Genomic DNA, 2,359 nt, shown 5'->3' with positions numbered 1-2,359 from the left:
AACATCTTGAGATATTGTGTCAATGACATCACTTTATTTTACAGGTTTTTCGGAAAAATGAAAGTTCTTTCCTCATTGAGTGTATCAGCTAATCAATGCTCTCTAAGCCACCTGCTCAGAAAAACACTGCATGTCATATTTTAGGAAAATGGGTGTTATTTAGTGTTAATAAATAAATTTCGATCCAAGTCGCTTAATGTGGAATATAATTTGCCACAAATTTCTAAATAAACTGATTTATTCAGAGTGCTAATTAATAAATGGCTTTACAATTGTCCAGGTTCTAAAACAGCTTGCCAAAAATTTCAGAATATACATATTTTTAATAATAATGAATTAATAAAAGTCTCTAAAACCCTTACACAATGAAATAATTTCTCGTCAGAATCCATTTCAGAAAACAAAATATAAAAAAATGACATTTTCTCACTGCATATTTGAATTAATAAATGGATTTTTTAAGTGTGAACTAACAAATGTCTCTTGAGGGTACTAGCCGCTGAAAATGCCTTTCCGCAACTCTCACAGGAGAATGGTTTTTGTTGAGAATGAAATAACAAATGGGTTTTCAGGTTACTTGACCGCGAAAATGCCTTTCCACAACTTTTACAAGTGAATGGTTTTTCTTGAGTATGAACTAACAAATGTCTCTTCAGGATACCAGACTGTGAAAATGATTTTCCACAACACTCACAAGTAAATGGTTTTTCTTGAGTATGAACTAACAAATGTCTCTTGAGGGTACCAGCTGCTGAAAATGTCTTTCCGCAACTCTTACAAGAGAATGGTTTTTCTTGAGTATGAACTAGCAAATGTGTCTTCAGGATACCAGACTGTGAAAATGATTTTCCACAACTCTCACAAGTAAATGGTTTTTCTTGAGTATGAACTAGCAAATGTCTCTTGAGTGTAGTAGCTGCTGAAAATGCCTTTCCGCAACTCTCACAGGAGAATGGTTTTTGTTGCGAATGAAATAACAAATGGGTTTTCAGGTAACCGGACTGCGAAAATGCCCTTCCACAACTTTCACAAGTGAATGGTTTTTCTTGAGTATGAACTAACAAATGCCTCTTCAGGATACGAGAGTCTGCAAATGTCTTCCCACATCTTTCACAAGTGAATGGTTTTTCTTGAGTATGAACTAACAAATGTCTTTTCAGGTTACCAGACTGTGAAAATGATTTTCCACAACTCTCACAAGTAAATGGTTTTTCTTGAGTATGAACTAACAAATGTCTCTTAAGGGTATTAGCCGCTGAAAATGTCTTTCCACAACTCTTACAAGAGTTGTGGGAAGGCATTTTCACAAGTATGAACTAGGAAATGATTGTTCATGAACTAGAAGAGTATGAACTAGCAAATGTTTCTTGAGTGTACTAGCCGATGAAAATGCCTTTCCGCAACTCCCACAGGAGAATGGTTTTTGTTGAGAATGAAATAACAAATGGGTTTTCCGGTTACTTGAACGCGAAAATGCCTTTCCACAACTTTCACAAGTAAATGGTTTTTCTTGAGTATGAACTAACAAATGTCTCTTGAGGGTACTAGCCGCTGAAAATGTCTTTCCGCAACTTTGACAGGAGAATGGGTTTTGTTGCGGATGAAATAAAAAATGGGTGTTTAAGAAACCTGACTGAGAAAATGTCTTTACACAAGTATCACAAGAGAATGCTTTTTCTTGATTATGAACTAACAAATGTCTCTTCAGGTTACCAAACTGTGAAAATGCCTTTCCACAACTTTCACAAGTGAATGGTTTTTCTTGAGTATGAACTAGCAAATGGCTTTTGAAATTACTTGAATCAGCAAATGCCTTTCCACAAGTCCTCAAACAGAATGGTTTCTGTTGCGTATGAACAATCAAATGTCTTTTAATTTACTTGATATGTAAAATGCTTTGCCACACGTTGCACAAGAGAAAGATTTTTTACTGCGAACCAATAAGTGGTTTTTAAGATTATGGAATTGTGTAAATGTCTTACCACAAGTTTCACAAGACAATGATTGTGAGTGAGTGTGAAGAAATAAATGCCTTTTCAAGCTAGCTGATATGAGATATCTGTTTCCACAAATATTGCAAGACATCATTTTTGCAACTGATCATGATCTATCGTAAGTGTTCGGTATTCGCGATTTCAAAATATCTAGGTGTAAATCTGAAAAGAGAAATGTGTGTGGTTTGTGGGCAATAAAGGATGTTTTGTGATCATTCTAAAATGTTTCAAAGATTTTTCACTTTGTATGATGTTTCTTAAGCATCAAGGAATGAATTTGTTTCCTGTGATTCTAAAATTTAACTCTTATTACAATGGATATTAAATCTTATTACACTGATCTGCACTAGATATTTTTACGGGAT

At 34.5% G+C, this 2,359-nt stretch overlaps 1 protein-coding gene across 1 annotated transcript; it reads right to left on the bottom strand.

The window, feature by feature from the left end:
* Positions 1 to 49: 49 nt before the first annotated feature.
* Positions 50 to 2,088, bottom strand: LOC150092248 (uncharacterized). The gene is given in 3 exon segments (XM_090415185.1): positions 50 to 1,297; positions 1,300 to 1,868; positions 2,033 to 2,088. Coding segments are annotated over 3 exon segments (1,464 nt in total). The 3' UTR covers positions 50 to 458.
* Positions 2,089 to 2,359: the final 271 nt, after the last annotated feature.

The sequence above is a fragment of the Typopeltis vanoorti genome, unplaced genomic scaffold (genome assembly GCF_054136105.1).
Source record: "Typopeltis vanoorti isolate ZY-2024b unplaced genomic scaffold, IOZ_Tvanoo_1.0 HiC_scaffold_1028, whole genome shotgun sequence".
NCBI lineage: Eukaryota > Metazoa > Arthropoda > Arachnida > Uropygi > Thelyphonidae > Typopeltis > Typopeltis vanoorti.
Note: the sequence above shows the minus strand (reverse complement) of the source record. Positions and strands in the feature narration are given on the sequence as shown.